The 16,212-nt window shown below is 48.6% G+C and overlaps 1 protein-coding gene across 2 annotated transcripts; it reads right to left on the bottom strand.

Moving 5' to 3' along the window:
- Positions 1-561: 561 nt before the first annotated feature.
- Positions 562-14,102, bottom strand: CIART (circadian associated repressor of transcription). Of its 2 annotated transcripts, none has more exons than XM_081173680.1 (6): positions 14,021-14,102; positions 7,705-8,278; positions 6,203-6,278; positions 3,345-3,423; positions 2,647-2,776; positions 562-1,357 (listed from the first exon to the last, which is right to left on the bottom strand). In XM_081173680.1, exons 2-6 carry the CDS (start codon positions 8,266-8,268, stop codon positions 782-784), a joined length of 1,425 nt encoding a protein of 474 aa, XP_081029806.1. In that variant the 5' UTR covers positions 8,269-8,278; positions 14,021-14,102; the 3' UTR covers positions 562-781. The 2 variants fall into 2 exon arrangements, with proteins under 2 accessions (XP_081029806.1, XP_081029805.1); XM_081173679.1 differs by lacking the exon at positions 14,021-14,102 and adding an exon at positions 11,585-13,360.
- Between the last annotated feature and the right edge of the window lie 2,110 nt (positions 14,103-16,212).

Raw genomic sequence — 16,212 nt, 5'->3', positions numbered from 1 at the left:
ATTGGAAACTCCTTATAGACTTTTTGCATGAAAAAGAACTTATGTTATCTGGGGTTTTGAGGAAAGAAGAAAATATTGGTTTATACAGTAGAAAGAGGAATTGTTAGGTGTTATTTTGGAATGGATGTTTTGAATCATTTTCTCCATATAGCTAACAAGAGAACTGGAAGTTTCCTTCCCTCTTTTCCTTCCCTTCCTCCGCCCCCCTCTGCTTTCATGCTTCACTCCCCCCCTTTTGATTTGTGTTTTTTTTTCTCTCTTTAAATAAAAAGATATTGGATATTCCATCTTAACGTTTCTATTATTTTCCTTCAAATCTGAATAAAATATATTGGTGGGGATAAGAAATCTGCACTGGTTGCAGATTTTCTACTGAGCCAAGTTCACGTTGTTTTTTTCTTTTATTCCAAGTTCAAGTTGTTGTTGATTTTTTCTTTTATTCCAAGGAAACCTAGTTGCTCTGAACACTCAGGAAAAGCAACCCAGGCATGGTTTTTTTAAATAAGTAGGTTCGTGGGTGATGCACGAACAGTAGAGAAAGTAACACACATAACAAAAACCTCATTTGGCAACCATTCACGGTGACTTTTATTGAAACCAAACAAGTGGCGCTCCTGTCCTGGCGAACGGAGACCAGGCTATGCGTTGCCCATCCGACACACATGAAATGCTTTTAAGTTAAAAAAGAAAAGGCAGAACATTTGTAAAAAGGGAAGGGGAGAACGGGATGGAGAAATAAAATAAAATTCACACATTTCGGGAGATGCCTGCCAGGCGGGCATCAGGAATCGCAGTGGTAGGCAGCTCTCCCGTCGCTGGCCGCCATGTGCCCCTCGCCCGATGTGGGCAAGTGGGGCAGAGACCGAGAAAAGCCGCTATGGGGCCCTTGCCCAAGGCAGGTGCCCGCCGCCGTTGCGCCCGGCAGGCTCTGACACCGAGGTGGCTCCCTTGGGCCCGGGTTCAGCCTGTCGGTGTGGCGGCAGCTCATGGAGAGATGGGCGGGCGCCGAGGAGGTGGGGCGGCCATAGGGGTTGTTCTGGAGGAAGACGACGAGCCCGTAGGCTGTGCAGTTCGGCGCCAGCAGGGTCTGCCCGAAGACGGAACTGGCCCGGCCCACGTCCGCGTTCCCCAAGGGGGGCGTCGAAATGGGCGAAGTGTGAATCCACGTCAAGTTCATGGCGGGCCAGTCGCCGCCCAGGAAGCGGGGAGTCTCCCCCAGCGGAGCGGTGGTTTTGTTGCCAGGGGAAGCCAGGTCCCCAAGGTGGGTCTGGTGGAGTTCCTCCGTGGGGGGGCTTTGTGCGGGGCCCTGGCCGGACGGCAGCTGGGTTTCGGGGAGGTTCTCCTCCATGGATGACGGCTACGCAAAAGGAAAAATAACATGGCGTCAGAGGTTGAGAGGCACAAGACTGAGAACCTAAGTAGAGCCTGTTGGATCAGGCCAAGATCAAGCCTTTTTATGTAAACTTTTTTATCAATTTTAGAGTACTAAAATCCAATATAAACCACTAATAATAATAATAATAATAATAATAATAATAATAATTTGGTATTTATACTCTGCCCATCTGGCTGTGTTTCCCCAGCCATTACTAAAATCCAATATAAATCACATTTTATAATTAATAATAATAATAATTTATTATTTATACCCCAGCCATCTGGCCGTTTTTCCCCAGCCACTCCGGGCGGCTTCCAACAAAATATTAAAAATACAACGAAACTTCACACAGTAAAAACTTCCCGAAACAGGACTGCCTTCAGTCTTTTATCAATCTCAGATTGCAATTCAAATATATATCGATCATAAAGCCAATTATACATTTTGTGCGGCCTTCCGCTTGCTAGATTTCAAGGCGAGATGATTTTATTTCGCTCTGCTTCCGAAATTTTAATTAATCCAATTACACTCAGTCTTGATCTTAATCCCTTATCAACAGCTACAGAGTTTTTGACTTCCATTCGTATTAACACGTTTCATTTCAGCAAGAGGAGTTCTGTATCCCATATATTAATGTGTGTGACGTCAAGATCAGGCCTTTCAACCTTGACCTTCTAGTTTTTTACATGCTGGGAGAATTTCCATGGGGTGGGTGGGTGGGGAGAAGTATTTAGGAAGGCCAAGCCTGGAAGTAGACAGAGCAGGGCAACCGAGATGATCAAGGGCCTGGGAACAAAGCCTGATGAGGAGCGGTTGAGGGAGTTGGGTATGTTTAGTCTGGAGAAGGCAGAGAAGCGATCTTCAAACACGTGAAAGGTTGTTGCAGGGAAGATGGGGCAAGCCTGTTTCTGCTGCTCCAGAGCCTAAGACCTCAACCAACGGATTCAAGATAGTAAAGCGTTAAAAATCAAGATGTGGAAAATACGGAAACAACGAAGAGAGGCAGGATCGAGATTTGGAGATTTGCTTCAAGGTCCAGACTATGGGAAGTCCCCAAAATAATAATAATAATAATTTGGTCTTTTTTATTTTAGTTTTTTTATTTTAATTGGATTGTTTGATATGTTAATTGGATGTTTTTTATTGGAAAATTAATAAAAACGATTTAACAAAATAAAATCAAACAAAAAAAAACAAGATAGTGGCTGATTATTTTTGCTCAAAAGAAATACAGGAAAGTGGAAGGAGGGAAGTATGCTTTATCTCACCTCGGCTGTATCGCACGAATCCTGCGTTGCTGCCACACTGCAGTCAGCGCACGCATTCCTCACAGCGATGTGAGGAAACCAGAGTTTCAGCATCCTCTCCACCTGTAGCAGAGTGCCCAGGTAACGCTCCCTGGAAAGGAAAAAAGGAGAACAAGTTCGTAAACACCTGGGCCAGGCAGCCAGAAGCCCTGAAGAGCCGCTGTCGTGTCACACAGTTGGCAGCAATGGGCTAGGTCAGGATTTCCCAAACATGGGCCTCCATCTGTTTCCGGACTACAATTCCCATCATCCTTCACCTGCTAGCTAGGGATGATGGGAACTGTAGTCCCAAAACAGCTGGAGACCCCAGTTTGAGAAACTCTTGAGAAAGATGGATCAAGAGCCTGACTTAGCATCAGGCAAATTCCACAATTCCTCATTGAATCGGTCCATTCTTTCATACCATGAGGACTAGAATCTTGCTATTATTTTTAGGGGAATTGCATGGCATGGAGGAAATGGACAGAGGAGCGTTTTCCTCCTTTTCTCGCAAGACTAGAACTCTTGGCGATTCAACGAATTCAACGATTGGAAAAATAAAAGCACTTCTCCACAAAGAACGTAAACTACGGAACTCCCTCCCATTTAAAGGTTAAATCAGCCTTTAAATGCCGAACCGGAGGGGATTCCTTCCTCTCCCTTTGCTGCCAGGTTCTTACCCCATTTCTGGTTTCTGGAGAACACCAATGATGCGCTGGATGCGGTCCATGGCTACGCTCTGCTGGAAACTGCTTAGCCCTGGAAAAATCAAAGACACAGAGAGAGAAAGATTAGTCCACCTTTCCTGGGCATTCAAAGTCGTCTCCTGATCAATAAAGGTTCACAGAGACAGGAAGGATCATGTTAAAGCAAGCATCTGGGGGACTCACTCACTGCGTCCCCCATCAAAAAGTGTCCCCTTACAGACCCCGAAATTTACCATCTGGGGAATGGGAGCAGGCAGTGCGTGAGAACGATTTCGGAGCTGGAAGATATCCCAGCCCCTGCCATGCCGGAATTCTTATTATTACTAGGTATTACTTATTATTATTAGATAAAGGTACAGTGGTGCCCCACAGGACGAATGCCTCGCAAGACGAAAAACTCGCTAGACGAAAGGGTTTTCCGTTTTTTGAGTCGTTCCGCAAGACGAATTTCCCTATGGGCTTGCTTCGCAAGACGAAACGTCTTGCGAGTTCTTGCGAGTTTGTTTCCTTTTTCTTAAAGCCGCTAAGCCGTTAATAGCCGCTAAGCGCCGTGCTTCGCAAGACGAAAAGACTCGCGGAGCAGATTAATTTCGTCTTGCGAGGCACCACTGTAAAGGGACCCCTGACCATTCGGTCCAGTCGTGGCCGACTCTGGGGTTGCGGCGCTCATCTCGCTTTCTTGGTACAGCTTCCGGGTCATGTGGCCAGCATGACTAAGCCGCTTCTGGCGAACCAGAGCAGCACATGGAAATGCCGTTTACCTTCCCGCTATTTATCTACTTGCACTTTGACGTGCTTTCGAACTGCTAGGTTGGCAGGAGCAGAGACCGAGCAACGGGAGCTCACCCCGTTGCGGGGATTCGAACAGCCGACCTTCTGATCGGCAAGTCCTAGGCTCTGTGGTTTAACCCACAACGCCAGAGGAAAAATTTTGCCAGGCACCTAAAAATATGCAATGAAGGCCTCTGCAATGTGGAAAGGTTGCCTCTGATTAGCTGGCAACACCCCGAGAGGCCACTAGGAGCTAGCTGCCTTAGACAGAGTCAGATCCTTGGGCCTAACTAGCTGAGTGTTGTTGGCACTGGCCGGCAGAAATTCCCCAGGGTTTCAAGGCAGGGAGTCTATCCGTAGCCCCATCTGGAAATGCTAAGGTTTGAACCCGGGTCTTTGCACGCGCAAAGTAGGGTCTCTCCTGCTGCGCTCCCCACAAAATAACAGCATGGTTCTAGTCCTCATGAAGGCAGGGCTGAATTGGGGACAGAGGACGCTGCCTCCTGCCGAGTTGGACTCTCGGTCTGTCGGGCTCTGTGTGATGCTCTCCCACTGATCTACAGCTCTTTCCTTAAACATAAAGCAAGTTTCTAGCCCTCATGGTTCAGATTTTAGATAGGAAGCTGTATTATACAGACGCTTTGCTCAACTACCTTAATACTGCCTGCACAGACTGGCAGCAGCTCTCCCAAGGCTGCAGGCTGGGGACATTCCCAGCCAGGGGTGCGAATTTAGACTAGCTAGTACACACACTTCCATCAGGCAGCAGTAGCTGCGTCCTCAAAGCTCAAGGGTGGATTTCCAAGCCAGGTGAAAATGCTACAGGACCGGGGAGAAAACCCAGGGTCGGGAGGGTGCCATGGCCTCGGGGAGTGTCCCGAGGGCCAGAAACAGAAGCTCTGAGGGCCGCACACCTGGATTCGCCTCTGCAACGAAAACCGGGTTGCAAAACTTTTCGGCATAACTTCCTCCAGGGGAATGACAATGGCTAAATCCTCACCTTTTTTTCTTGGCACCCCAACCCTCAAAAAAAGACCTTTCCTCTTATTCTCCTCTGACACTCTACACTTCTCCTATTCTTCCCTTGCAGAGAAACAGAGAAAGCGTTCGCAAACCCTGCTCACCTCTCTTGCAATAGCACTGGCAAAACTGTGAGACCCCCAAAAGCCCTGGAGGGCTGCTGCCAGTCAGTGTAGACGGCACTAGCTAGATGGTGCGGCGGCCTGACTCTTGGCGAGACAGATTCCTGTGCCCTTTGGAGCTTTTAAAGCAGCAAAGTGAAGAACAGAACTGAGAATCTTCCAGGGCGGCCTTGTAAAAAGATTCCCTTTCATCCCCCAAACTGGATCTTTGAACTCTACACGTTTTCTGTGGATGGCTCCAAGTCCAGCCCACAGGAAGAGCTTACAGCACATACCTGACAGCCACAAAACTGATGCTGCCTTTTTATTTTATTTTATAAGATTTACAGAACCAACACACTGCAGGGGTTGGACTAGAGGACCTTCAGGGGTCCCAACTCTAGAATTCTATGACTGGGGGGACGACCCCTCAAAGTGGTTTACAAAAAGGTTAACAACAATCTAAGGCAGCGGTTCTCAACCTGTGGGTCCCCAGATGTTGTTGGACTACAACTCCCATCATCCCTGAGCTCTGGCCTTGCTAGGGGTGATGGGAGTTGTAGTTCAACAACATCTGGGGACCCACGGGTTGAGAAAGGCTGAATTCTAAGGCTTTTGAAAGGTTAAAACGACATTGACTAAAAACGGATTAAAAGGAGTCTCAACGTTCTCCATGTCAGGATCTAGGCTTGTCTAAACAAAAACGTTTCCGGCAGGCACTGAAAAGAGTGCAGTGAAAGCGCCGGCCTGATATTCAAGTGGCAGGGAGTTCCAAAGTGGGGGCGCTTCATGGTACATTTCAAGCCTTGCCCCACACCTGGCTGGCGACCACACAAACACAAACAGATGCTCAAATCCGAACCAACAGAAGAGGGGCGGGGAAAGGAGAAGCTGAATTTCCCCAGCAACTCAAAACATCCAGCTGCCAGACTTTCTTACCTCGGTCGAAGCGGCCCATCTTCAGCCGGTTGAGAAGCTCCACCAATGGATGAATGAAGCCCTGGAGTTCCAAGCACTGTGGAAAAGAGGGGGGTAAAAGGAGAGAAGCGTCAGCAGACTGAAACAGGCAGGAACCTGTAATTCAGGGACCGACCCGGTGCATTGCAGGGGGTTGAAATAGATGACCCCTGGGTGCCCCTTCACGCTCTGCAAATCCATGATTCTAAGAAATGCAGAGTAATGGGTCCTCTATAATGTGCACAAAGTGAGTTTTACATAACATATACGGCATTAACTACCGTATCTTTTGCTCTATAAGACTCACTTTTTCCCTCCTAAAAGGTAAGGGGAAATGTGTGTACGTCTTATGGAGCGAACGCAGGCTGCGCAGCTATCCCAGAAGCCAGAACAGCAAAAGGGATTGCTGCTTTCACTGTGCAGTGATCCCTCTTGCTTTTCTGGCTTCTGAGATTCAGAATATTTTTTTTCTTGTTTTCCTCCTCCAAAAACTAGGTGCGTCTTGTGGTCTGGTGCGTCTTATAGAGCGAAAAATACGGTGATTTTTAAATTGATTTTACTACCAAGCATGTTCATTCTCATTTATTTTTTATAACGAAGCACCTCCTGTTAAGTTACGGAGACAGGGAAATTGCACATAGGACACTCAACCCCGTAAGCACGACAAATCCTGATTGCAATGCCCTCTCTCGCTGTTACGATATCGCTCGGCATCGCCAAGGGATGGGCAGTACAGCCGTACCTTGGAAGTTGAGCGGAATCAGTTCTGGAACTCCATCCGACTTCCAAAATGTTCGGAAACCAAAGTGTGGCTTCTGATCGGCTGCTGGAAGCTCCTGCAGCCGATCAGAAGCTGCGTCGGACATTGGGCTTCCAAAAGAACGTTCAAAAACCGGAACATTCACTTCCAGGTTTTGATCATTCGGAAGCCAAGGCGTTTGAGATCCAAGAAATGAATTTATCTGTCTTGCAACATCATGATATATAAGCAGCTAAATAAGGCATCGGCTGACTCCACGCTCGTTCCCCCAGTGTGATTTTGGCCCAGCACACAAACGTGATGTTTTGCGATAAAGTGGTACCTCAAGTTAAGTACTTAATTCGTTCCGGAGGTCCGTCCTTAACCTGAAACTGTTCTTAATCTGAAGCACCACTTTAGCTAATGGGGCCTCCCGCTGCCGCCGCACCGCCAGAGCACGATTTCTGTTCTCATCCTGAAGCAAAGTTCTTAACCTGGGGTACTATTTCTGGGTTAGCGGAGTCTGTAACCTGAAGCGTCTGTAACCTGAGGTACCACTGTACATCGAAAGGCCGGAAATTATGAAACCGGTATCACAATGTGGACTTCGGACCGATTTTTGGAGGATGTATCGATATATCGCCTAGCCCTAGCATCACCTATGCGCTCCCCACCCATTCTGAGGACTATAAGCTTGCGTTTTGATTTTGTGAATCAACTGACTCCGCCATCTTTGGCCACTGACCTTCTGTGCGAAGATATGGTCCCTCTCGGTCCAGCAAGGAGAACGTACGTCCTCGCGGTCCGCCTCATGGTTCCTCTGCCTCTTTACTCCACGGAGAGGCGGCTGCGCTGCGTATGGGTGGGGCTGGACGCCCCCATTCTGGCACCTGCCGCTCTCTGCCCGTCTTCGGCCCGCGGGATTCCTCCGCAGGCCGGCGCCCGTATCCGCCAAGCGGCTATAGTACGCCTCGTCGAGGGCCGCCGGGTGACGGCAGCAAGGTCCCGTAGGCCCTAGCCTGGCTGCAGCCAGCAAACCGAGCGGCTTCCTCGTCCGGCGATTGCGCTCCCGGCAAGGCAGGCTTGGACTAGTCCGCCCCAGCGGTTCCGGGGAGAAGAGGAAAGCCTGCCGGCCTGGGTAGGCACCCCTACGGTGCTTCAGGTGCTCCTTCTCCGCATCGCTCCCGCCGTCTGAGAAGACGTCAAAGTCGGCGCTGCGGTCGTCGTCGTCCTCGCTCGTGGTGCTTTCGACGGAGTACAGAGACTCACCGGAAGAGACGCTCTTTGAGGAAGAATCCATGGCTGCCATTGAGAAATATCTGCAGCAAAGGAAAGACACGGGGAAAGTTAACCAACGCAGCTTGCGGACAGGCAGTTAAGAAAACATTTAGCATTGTTACTAACAACAATAACCGATTTTTCACATGGCACTTTTGGAACTCGCTGCCTGTTGACATCAGGCAAATGTCTCTTTTCGGAGCCTGCTAAAACCCTTTTTTTGTTTAGGCGAGCTTCCGTACAGGCAGGTGGAATGCTAAGGCATGTTCCAGTCTGTTTTTTAGTTTATTTATTCCCGGTTTTATTTATTTTGCCTATTTATTAAATGTGTAAACCACCCTTCCTCTGAACAGCTCAGGGTGGCTCACGGCACAACAACACAAACTAAAAACAAAATATGCATCACAAGAACAGAACAAGCCCATTATCCCTACTCCCACAAGCGCAATTTAAAAGGATGTAGAATATTAATCAGCAAAGAGTTGCTTTCCTGACAAGTTTTCTCCCCTTGGTAAACCACTCTGAGGTTTTCTGGGTGATCAAACAGCCTAAATCTTGTGAAACAAAAAATAAATAAATGTTGGTTTATATCCCGCCTTTCCCCCCAGATTGGGACTCAAGACGGCTTGCACAAATTAAAAGAACACAGGTAAAATATAAAAAAGCTAAAAACCTACAAAAGACAACTGCTAAAAAGTAACTACACTCTAGTAGAATTAGAACAAGATAAAAAAACTAAAATACACTTGGATTCTGCACCCAAGTTTTAAGTAATTCCTCAAAAGACAGGCCCTTCCAACCTAAATTAGTAATTACATTAGTAGTTACTAAATACATTAGTAATTACTAATTACATTAGTAATTTAGTCAGCGCAGGCCAGCTGACTTTATAAAATGTAAATAACTACATAAAATAAATAAATGGCGAAGCACTTTTCTTTAGTGGCTAAGCAGCCATTTTGCAAGCTGGATCAGGCCCCCGGCCCATCCAGACCAGCATCCTGGTCTCACAGTGGCCAAACACCCCCCAAAAGCTGGGAAGCAAGATAGACTGCCCCTGGAGCTGGAGGTTCCATGAGAACACCGGAAGAGGTGAATCAGTCCAGTGACTCAACCAGTCCAGCGTCCTGTTCTCACAGTGACCAATCAGACGCCCCAAGGGGAAACCTCAAACAGGATCCAAGGCCATCAGTAGCCTTCTCTTCCTGCATTTAATTTGTCCAATCCTCTCTTAAAACCATCCGAGCCGGTGCGCATCCCTGCTTCCAGTAGCAGTGAGTTCCGCAGTTGAACTCTGCGCAAAGAAGTCCTTTCTCCTATCCTCCCCGAATCTCCCAGGGTTCTGGCGTTGGGAGAGAAACTCGACCCACTGTAGCCCTACCTCAAAGGGGTGTTGCTGCACCCTCACTTGTGGGAAGATCTCCTGCACAGCCACCCGGGCAGAGCCCACAGAGTATGGGGGGGGGGAGAGAGAGGGTGCCACGCACCTCTCCGTCCGCAACCCGGTGACGCCATGACTTCTGCACACACGATGCCCTGCTAATTGCCCACTGTGTCCTCCCCAGGACTGAACGTAACAACCAGCTTGAAAAGCGGAGGAAGAGATTTGCACCCGCGCCCTGTCCTCCGGAGGTTTGGATCCACGGCGCGCTTCCTGAACAACAGCCAGCCTCGTGGCAGGCCATGCATCCCGTCAAAGTAGGTCAAGGATCGGTGCCAAGTCGGCCCCGCCAAGGATTCAAAGAAAAAGAGGGCAGCCACCCGCAGCCGCTCGTCCTGCTCAGAGTAGACCCACTGTGGTTAACCAATGTGGGTAGCTCAGCTGCCACTAGATTCCAAGGGGGCAGGGAGGATGCAACTCAGAGCTCAGGCTCCAAATAAGCCCTACTCGAGAGTAGACCCACAAAAATGGACAAATTAAAGTTAGGGGTATTTGATTTCACTGGGAGAATATGCAACTGTGAAAATGCCCTCCACCCTTGTTGCACTGAGTGGACAGAGAAATAAAGTTTATAGGTTTGGGCGGGTAAGGTTAAAGCCATTGATATAAGCTAAGTTTCTAGTCCTCAGGATCCTGAGCAAAGGGCTAGCTTTAAATAGGAGCAAAGGAAGCTCACTGGGTCCACTCAGCTCAGCAGACACTGACTGGCAGCAGCGCTCCAGGGTTCCAGGGAGGGAGTCTCCCAGCCAGCCCTTCCGGGAGACGCCTTCAGGACTCGAACCCAGAACCGATGATGCACGGTGCAGAGAAAGTGGGCAGAGAAACGGGTTTCTCCCTTCTCCTCTCTCGGAACACCAGAACTCGAATTCGGGACAGATAAAAAGCCCTTCTTCACTCAGTTAAACTATGGAACTCCCTCCCAGAGATGGCCAGCAGTTTAGGAGGAGGGGAGGGCTTCCGATGGCTCCTAGTCACAACACAGGTGGATGCTTCTAAAAGCAGTTTATGGAAACCGCAGGAGGAAAGAGAGCTGCTCTTGGGTTCAAATCCTACTTGCGAGTTTCCCATGGGGGCGTGAGATAAGCCACTGCTATTGATTTCTCCGCCACGGGAAATAAAGCCATTGGTCCGAGGGAACTCTGCGCACTTAATGCGGGCGTTTGGGGTGGGCTAGTGACTCTGAGCACATCAGCCAGGAGCCTGGGCTTCTCTCTACGCAAGCAGACCATGTGCCCCCACCTCCTGCCTCCGATGATGCGCAGCCAAAAGATACACGCAGCCAGACTATCAAAGGGGCAGAGATTTTCTGCAGCACACATTCCCCCCCACAAATAATTACATCAGCGAGAAAGCCTTTGTTTTGTTTTTAAAAAGATCCTCCTTTTGCCTTGCTTTTCCCTGGGTACCAGAGCTGCAAATCTCATTGGCCATTTGCTTCCCGGGTTCCCCATTCATGCATACAGCCCTCCCAGTAAATCAGATCCATTCATCAGCAAATCAGAAGGTGGCTTAACCCTCTGTTGCCCAAGAAGATTTGAGAAGCTCTTTTTTGTGCAGAGCATAAACGGTGGAACTCGCTGCCACATGAGGCAGCGATCGCCACTAACCCAGGCGGCTTTAGAAGAAGATTGGAAAATTCATGGAGGAGAAGGCTAGGGGCCACAGAATTTGATTTTACACACACCAAAAAAGAGAGAACAGGGTGCCCTAACTCTTGCTCCCTGGAAATCTGTCTTGCTACCCAACAAGATCTGGGAATATGAGGCAAGACAGGATCCGGGAATGCTGCAACAGAGACCGGACCTCTGTGAGGGATGCTGGAAGTTGCAAAATTCCAGCACTGAGCTGGGAAAATGATAGGTACTGGCTGACCCCCAAATCACCTTCAATTTCTTATGATTCTTACCTATTTCTGGTGGTTGGGATACTCATGATAAATAAGGATAAAAATCAGGTATCAGTCAAATTCCAGAAAATATGGAGTAAATCCTATAGGTGAGATTCACCTACCAGTAAATAAATAAGTGCACACCTTTTTTTTGCTGCTGCAAAGCTGCACACTTACTTCAGAGAAAGCCCCACTGAAGCCAGTGAGGTTTACTCCTGGGTAAAAACATGCTTGAAGTCTGAGCTGCAGGGCAGGCAGGCAGGTTTTGAGTGTTGCTAGTAGGAGCGCAAAGAGTTCCCAAAGGCAGCAATGGGGCTTACTCCCGAGTAAGCATGTAGGATCAGGTGCACGGGAAGGAACCCTTTCTGCTGCTGCTACTACCACAGCTTGCGACTGAAAAAGCTTAGCATCCTGTTTTCCTATAGCGGCCACCAACCCCAATTGTTTTCAAAAAGCCCACAAGTGGGTCATGGAGAAGCAGTAGCTGGACTTCAGTGCTAAACTGCTCCTGAACAGAGAGGCTCTACTTAGCTGTTCTGGTTAATAGCCGCTCATCAAATTATTAGACACAAACTTGTCTAACCTCTCACTGCTGTTGCCACATCTTGCGGCAGTGAAGGTTAATATTATTACTTAATAATAGCAAATCAGCAACACGGCACCAACTGTAGAATTCATCGAACGCAAGATGCCATCCTTGTGAATGTATCTAACAACTTCCTTGAGCTCTCTCTATTCCTGGAACTGTTCTGGATAATGCCAGGAAAGTGAGATTGTGTGTGAGAAACACACAGAACCCAAACTTTCTCCCAGTTTGCAAACATGTTATCTGTCTCGTCGCCTGGTCCTAAGCGCCACAGGCAGGCAAGCAGCTATCGATGAACTTGCAGGCTGCTATAGCTATAAAGCCAATGTTTAATATATATTTACCCACAAGGAAATATTAAAAGGTGTTTTCACAAAGCCAAATAAAAGCAAGAGTCTGTAACCATTCACAGAGATCAGGTCCCATCTGGACTTATTTCTGAGCAGGCAAGCAAAGAATTTCAGCAAACAAGTCAGTATCCACCTATACTTTTAGCATCAGTGAAAGTTATCTATGCATCTTTTAAAAAAAAACAACCTGCGACACTAAAGCATTAAATGACTGGCAAATTTTTAAGGTATACCAGAACATGCTCATATTATTATTATTATTATTAATAAGTCTGCAGACATCAACCCAACAAAGCCTGCAAATCCTTTTCCAGGCAGGACTTAAGATTTTATGACTAGTGTTCGCAAGTTTATAGCATACAATAAAATGCTTTATTTGCATAAGGCGTAGTAAAAAGAACAGACGCTAGTCTATCTGCACATTTATCTGACCCAAAGCGCTGCAAATGAAGTCAAATCGCATTCCTTTCTTTGAGCACAACTGCAAATATTTCAAAAAAATTACTTATCAACACTGCAAAAATTAAACAAGTCACAAATAAGTGAGTAGCTGCATAGGATCTAAGCTGGCTAGCCGTCCATTCCGACTTTACTCCCAGGTAGGCATGCAATCCTAGATCCCCGGCTAACCTGGGAATCAAAGCCCCACAAAACTCAAACCGACTTTCTTCTGACATAAATGGTTGTGACGTCAGTTCAGATGTCAATTCCAATCCTAATGACCTAAAAGGGGGCGCTTTGGGTGGACGACTGTACATAAATTTCTCCCGATCCTTCCCCATACCACTAATCCGACCCCTTTCGCCTCCTTCTCCGGCCCCGATTCATCCGCCGCCCCCGACCCCGATCTCCCCAATGCAGAGATCGGAAACACCGCCAGACTAGGACGAGTTCCCGAAAATAAAAGGAACCGAGAGATAATCCGGATTCCTCCTCCTCCTCCTACGCTACGGCTTCCCATATCCCCCATTGCTGCCCCGAAAGCTCTGAAATGAGAAAGTGCACTCTGCACGCGCTCAGAGGCAGCTCGCCTTAGCCGCGAATGTTCCGCAGATGGAGAAAACTTGCTTCAATTCTAAAAGCATCATCTATAATATACACATACGGATTTACACTCGTATTATAGAATAGCATATAATAAATAAATAGTGTATATATTAGTATATACAGTATATATAAAAGCAGGATTCCGGCTCTGAGTCCCTCAGCCTTCCCATATCCCCCAATGCTGCACCGAAAGCTCTGAAATCAGAAAGTGCACTCTGCGTACGCCCAGAGGCAGCTCGCCTCGGCCGCGAATGTTCCGCAGATGCAGAAAACCTGCTTCAATTCTAAAAGCATCTATAATATATACATACGTATTTCCACTCGTATTGTAGAATAGCATATAATAAATAAGTAGTATATATTAGTATATACAGTATGTATAAAAGCAGGATTGGGGCTCTGAGCCCCGCAGCCGGCAGGATCCGGGCCGGGGCTCCGGAGCGGAGGCTCCCTCCGCAGCGATCTACTCACCAGCTCCTCTCGGCGGCTCTGAGCTCCTGGCTTCCCGGCTCAGCCTCTCCACCAAGGCGGGCGCAGGAGCCCAGGCGCGCCGGGCTCAGGGCAGGCGCCACGCGGCCACGTGCGGCGCCGCACGTGCTGCCCGGGCCCCGCCCCGCTCGCCTTTCATCCGCCCCCCGTGGAACGCCCAGCCGATACATTGTAGCGCGGCCCTCCCCCGCCTCCGCGTTCCGAGCGCCCCCATTGGCCCTCCGCGCTCCGGCTCCGCCCAATCCCCCCGCCGCCCCGCGCTCGGATTGGCCAGGCCGGGAGGAGCGAGGGCGCAGGCTGCTACATGTGGCCTGCACGGGAGAGAAAGAGAGAGAGCGGAGGGCTGGCGGTGGGGTGGCCCGCCCCGTGTCTGGGGCCGGCGGCTTCCGCACGTGGCAGCGGCGTGCCAGCCGGAGTCAGGGAGGCGAGGCAAAAGCAGGCAGGGCGGGGAGGAGGAGCCAGGGAGGGAAGATCTCTGGGGTGGAGACCCTGATGTAAGAAGAAACATGGGGGGGGGGGAGTGGGAGGGCTAAGACATGGGTAGATGGATGGTCAGTGGGGCAGGGACCCAAATATCAAAGGAAAGGGGGGGGGTCGAGAAGGCGGGGAGGAGGAGGAGGGTCGCTGAAGAGCCGTTACGACTCGGTGGATTTACGTATATAAGCTAATCAAGCTATAGCTTAGCGCCCCACTCTCTTGGGGCCCCCCCAAAAATTACAGTGGAACCTCAGGTTACAGACGCTTCAGGTTACAGACTCCTCTAACCCAGAAATATTACCTCGGGTTAAGAACTTTGCTTCAGAATGGGAACAGAAATCGTGTTCCGGAGGCAGCAGGAGGCCCCATTAGCTAAAGTGGTGCTTCAGGTTAAGAACAGTTTCAGGTTAAGAACGGACCTCCGGAACCAATTAAGTACTTAACCCGAGGTACCACTGTAAAGGGGGAAAAAACCCTGGATGTACATTTCTAAAATCTAAGATAAAAAACAAAATAAAACCTACATACAGTTTGAGCTTAATACAGTCACACCTCGTTGCAGACCGCTGAAACCAGGAAGTACCAGAATGAGTTACTTCTGGGTTTCGGCGGTCGTGCATGAGCAGAAGCGCTAAATCGTGATTTGCGCAGCGCCGAATCGCAACCCGCACATGCACAGATGCAGGTTGCGAATGCTGTGGGTTGCGAACATGATTAATACACTTCTTCTTAATGGTAAAAGTAAAGGTGAAGGGACCCCTGACCATTAGGTCCAGTCATGGCCGCCTCTGGGGTTGTGGCGCTCATCTCGCTTTACTGACCGAGGGAGCCGGCGTACAGCTTTCGGGTCATGTGGCCAGCGTGACTAAGCCGCTTCTGGCAAACCAGAGCAGCGCACGGAAACGCCGTTTACCACTGTTTTTGTGTGTTGAATATAGGCTATATGGTAATTTATGGACCCATTACTTACATCATAGGAGCCTACACAACACAAAATACTGTTGCTGTATGTAGGTTTTATTTTATTTGTTTTTTATCTTATATTTTGGAAATGTATATCCAGTTTTTTCCCCTTTAATTTTTTTTGGGGGGGCCCTAGGGGGGGGGGCATAAGCTATAGTTTGTTTAGCTTATACGTAAATCCGGCATTGCTTGTAGCAACGAAACTCCCTGAAAAAAATAATAATCATGCAATAGGTGAAGAAAAAACAAACACACTCCTTGTCTTTTGTCGGCCCTGGACGTAAGGACCACCCCGCTTCCGGAACCTTTAATTATCACTGTCCTTGTTTTGAAAAGTCCCTTCGTCAGCAATGAAATTGCCGGCTGCGTCAGGAAAGGTATGCACCGGAATTATTTCTAGTCTGCTTATTAAAATGTTCTTGCATCGCCAAGCAGAGAACACAGCTTTGAATAAATAAGAAAAATGGGTGGCAGTTTTAAGCAAGAGGCGGTGGTGTTGCTATATGAGACAGGCTAGGACTGGATCGCTTTTGCAAAACAGGAACTTTTCAAAAACTACTTCCCTGCTTTGATGGCTGCAGAAGGGAATTAGCTGAATTGGGAGCTGCCAGACCACTGAGGTCCATCTATGGTAACTCGGGTAGGCAAGCTCCGGCCCTCCAGATGTTTGGGACTACAATTCCCATCATCCCTGACCACTGGTCCTGTTAGCTAGGGGTGATGGGAATTGTAGT

The sequence above is a fragment of the Podarcis bocagei genome (assembly GCF_964188305.1).
Source record: "Podarcis bocagei genome assembly, chromosome: 16".
Classification (NCBI taxonomy): domain Eukaryota; kingdom Metazoa; phylum Chordata; class Lepidosauria; order Squamata; family Lacertidae; genus Podarcis; species Podarcis bocagei.
Note: the sequence above shows the minus strand (reverse complement) of the source record. Positions and strands in the feature narration are given on the sequence as shown.